The sequence below is a fragment of the Cheilinus undulatus genome, linkage group 7 (assembly GCF_018320785.1).
Source record: "Cheilinus undulatus linkage group 7, ASM1832078v1, whole genome shotgun sequence".
NCBI classification, from domain to species: domain Eukaryota; kingdom Metazoa; phylum Chordata; class Actinopteri; order Labriformes; family Labridae; genus Cheilinus; species Cheilinus undulatus.
The window spans coordinates 6,264,603-6,268,815 of record NC_054871.1 but is presented as its reverse complement, the minus strand read 5'-3'; the positions used below and the strand labels follow the sequence as shown (position 1 = coordinate 6,268,815).

The 4,213-nt window shown below is 43.3% G+C and overlaps 1 protein-coding gene across 1 annotated transcript; it reads right to left on the bottom strand.

The window, feature by feature from the left end:
* Nucleotides 1-1,206: 1,206 nt before the first annotated feature.
* Nucleotides 1,207-3,755, bottom strand: foxq1b (forkhead box Q1b). The gene has a single exon (XM_041791760.1). It carries the CDS (start codon nt 3,648-3,650, stop codon nt 2,796-2,798), a length of 855 nt encoding a protein of 284 aa, XP_041647694.1. The 5' UTR covers nt 3,651-3,755; the 3' UTR covers nt 1,207-2,795.
* Between the last annotated feature and the right edge of the window lie 458 nt (nt 3,756-4,213).

The window sequence follows — 4,213 nt, the reverse complement described above, 5'->3', positions numbered from 1 at the left end:
AAGAAAAAAAATCTTAAAAACAGCATCTGATTGCAGCAACTAAATTAATGCATACATGAAAGAGCATCACGTTTTGCACATTGCATTTTTGCACGACTTTTACTCTAGGATGCTGTCCATCAGGTAGGTGAGGTTCGAAAGGGTTTGGCATTTGGGGAAATTAGATTTTTGTCTTTCTTAAAATAATCGATCAAAACTGTTGAATAAATATCTTCTGAAATCCCTCATAGATTAACATCGCTCCTTAGGGTTCATGCTTAATGAGTCTGGGGTCTGTTTCAGGACCGCGGAGAGCAGCTTTTGCCTCCTGTGGTCCCGGACAGTGAGCAAGTTCTGTGCGTAAACACCGTGCGTCAGCTCCAAAATGTTTGAACATTTTAACACGCTGCGTAAATAAGGATTTAAAACTGGTGTTTGTGTTGATGCGGACATGTTTAACACAGCTTCTCCATCCTTTCTGGTATCTGTATCTTTTATTTCCAGCTTCTTTTCAGCTACAAATAAAATCCTTTATATAAGGCTTGATTTTAATCATTTTCATTAAAGAGAAAAATATGAAGCAGGCGTTTTACATCAGTTTGTTATTTATAGCAAAACAGCATAAAATGCGGGAAATGCCATTTCCTTAATTATTCACTTCAGGAAAATGAACAAAAAAAATCCTATTTTTTTGCTGATGGGATATGCAAAGCATACTTAATCTGTGAAATCTCACAAGATATTTTCTTGCGTAATTTTCTCTCCTTCATTTAATCATACTGCTGGAGTCTTGCTCACCTTTTTGAAAAGGGCAATAATTTTTTTTTGTTATAAAATAACAGTTAATGTAATGTGTATAATAATATCCTCTTTTTCTAAGCAGCCTTTCAACATCTAACAGCACACTTCCATCTTATTTCTCATAGTAAATATGTCTGCAGCCTCCTGAGGAGGGCCCCTAAGGCTGCATGTTCAGTTTATCGTTTTGACTTTTATACTCTTGCTTTAAATGAGATTTTTATAGCTTCAATAGTAATGATTCCTCCTTTTTTCCTATCACAGATGTGTCTGTGCTGTTGAACAGGTGTAAGGCCCATTCACTCCCACCCTCACTGATCTCTCTGTACACCTGCTGCTCACCCCTCCTCCCCCTCTCTCTCACACACACGCCCCCCGTTCACGCCTGTAGCTAATAAGTCACTGAGCATCTTTGTCCCATTGTTTCACTCGTTTTTATTCATAAAAATACCAGACATGCACGAACCAATCTGAGGAAAAAACATCAAACATTTCCATGCGTTTCTAGTGCAGCCACGTCACCCTCATTGCAGCTCAGTCAATAATTATATTTACACACATACACAATAATATTTAATATATTTACACAACAATATTTATACAGCAGCTCATACAAAACAGGGAAATATAAATAAATGAATAATTTTAGGTTTCAAATGTGGCACTTTGAGCCGTCATACAGTAGAAATGACCAATGAACCAAGCACGCGCTCCAAAACCATTCTCTCACACACACACGCATGCGCACGCACACTTTGGAGTGTCCTGTGATGACAGCAGCTGTATGCACGGTCAGCACATGGTCGGATGTATATGATGATGACGCCATGTTTGTTTTGTTTTCATCTGTAAAATGATTACAGCGGTCACGAGGAGGACAGACAGACAAAGAGAGCTGGACAGGAGGGCTCGTGAGTCCAAACATGGGCAGACAGCAGGATCATGATGGTGTAGGGCTGGGCAACATGTCCAGTTATCAGGATACTGATATATTTTCACATCAGATGATATTGTTGCATTTATATGTTGATTTTGATTTAAAAATGGATGCCAGACCAAATGTGCAATATAGAGATAGTTTACTGTGAGGACCACTGATAGTAATCTGCCTTTTTTAACCTCTAAATGAAGATTTTTTTTACTTAATTAAGAAGATATTACATTCAAAGTAAAATTCAAATGATTTTGATACTTTTTGATCAATGGCAGCAAGCATAAAAGTCTGAAACACCCAATATCCACTAACTGATGGTTGTTTATTGTCATATTGATACCTCTTTGATACCACAGCAACAAAAATTGTAGTTCTAGACTCTCAATGTTGGGTAATTTATTATTTCTATGGACAAAAATTGCAGATTACACAAATATGTTGGCACAAGTGCTTGGAACTGGCACAAGCCACTCATTTTTTTGGATGTTGCCAACATATTTGAGCAATTAAGACTCTGCTCTATCTTTTTTTCGTTTTTTAAGCTAAATATCTTTATTCTTGTGCACTTTCTGATACTATCGATCATTAAAAAACATGGAAATGCTATCATCTTAAACACAACAAATCTTTAGAGCATGGAAAATTTTTGAGCACCTCAATATATGTGAATGTTGCCAACATTTTTGTGCAATTAAGACACTGTGTTGGAGTTTATCTGCAACTTTTGATCATTAAAAATGAAAAACAGTCCAATATTGCTTGTCAGCAACTTCTGTTTTTGTTGTCATGGTACCAAAAAGATGGCAATATTGTTTTTTTTTCCTAGAATTAAACCAAAATTGTTCATTTATTTCTTTCTATATCAAGATAACTATCATATATCACCATTCAGCTAGAAAATATCATGATGTAATGTTTGGTCCATGTTGCCCAGCCCTAATCTTAACTATTTTGAGCCCCCTTGGGGCCCCTGGCGCCCTTTCTAATGGTCAAACCGCCTATGTACAGCAGCCATGGTGAGGACAGCTCACAGCGTCATCAAAAGTGCACATCAAGAGTCCAAGCACACAGTCTGCCAGCACTCTCACGACAGCAGAGAGTCTATACGGAACGCTCGCGCCTTGCTGGGCACCTTGAGCGCGTGCAGAGCGGCCTCAGGTGTCGTCTGCTGCAGGTATGTGAGCGGGTCTCTGCCGGGCTCCACCTCTGACATGCTGTACGAGTGCTGCGCAGGGTAACTCAGAGCGTAGGGCAACATGTGGGCTCCAGGGGGCCAGTAGAGCCGGGGGGCGTGTGCGTCAACGTGGCTGTCCTCCCTCCGTTTGAAGGGTGTGCTCAGGATGCTGTCAATGGCGAAGGAGCTGGAGAACTTGGCCCCCACCCTCTCCTCCGGACCGGGGAGGCGGGTGTCCTCGGGGCTCTCGTGCTCCTTGGGGGAGCTCCTCTTGGCGATGCGCTTCCTCCTCCTCCTGAACACCCCGTCAGCGAAGGTGTACTCGCTGTGCGGGTTCAGCATCCAGTAGTTGTCCTTCCCCCAGGGCCTGGACGGGTCCCGGAGCACCTTGAGGAAGCAGTCGTTGAGTGACAGGTTGTGGCGCACGGAGTTCCTCCAGCCCGTGTAGCTGCCGCGGAAAAACGGGAACTTCTTCATCAGGTAGTCGTTGATCTCTGCCAGAGTGAGGCGGCCGCTGCTCGACTCTCTGATGGCCATGGCGATGAGGGCGATGTAGGAGTAAGGGGGCTTGGGTCTGCGGGTGTACGGCTTCCCCTTGCTGCTGTCCCCGCTCTGGGTGACTGGTGCCGGGCTGTTGGCCACACAGTCCCCGTCAGAGCCTAGCTCGTCCCCGGAAAGAGGAGACGGGACTCCCCCCTCTGCGTCCATGCACAACTCCAGCGGCTTCTGCGCGTAATGGTGCGCAGAGAAAACTTCAAGTTTCATGTTTCTTTGAAGAGAAAGTCTATCCCAAAGAGTCTTGTTGATCAACAGAGCAGGTGCAGCAGCTCTGACGCTCTCTGTGTTTGTTGTAAAGCCTCAGTCTGAGCTGCAGAGTACAGATCTGTCTCCGGAGACACGCTTGTCTTGCTATAATATAATGGCTCTGCGAGGGACGGCCCACGGGCGGAGTTTCCAGCCCGAATCCATTGAAGCGATTGAGTGATACAATATATGTATGTTTACAATTGGACGCTACTGTGCCACGCCAGAGAAGAAGAAAAAAAAACAGAGAGGGAGGGAGGCGAGGGAGGGCAGGTATGAAAAACAATCAGACTTAAAAGCAGCCATCTATCCTTTATTGTTCCTGTAGTCTTTGATCACTCTGAGGAGGAGACACAGCAGAGAAAAAGGGCACAAATCAAATCAAATGTTAGTTTGAACCCAGGTTAATCAGCTTCTTTTTTTAATCATGGATCTGGTTTTAGTCATTTGGAAAGGACCGTATGAGACCCTTCTTCATTTTGCCTAAAGCAATTGTGGCAAGTAAAATGTTTTAAGCATCTCTT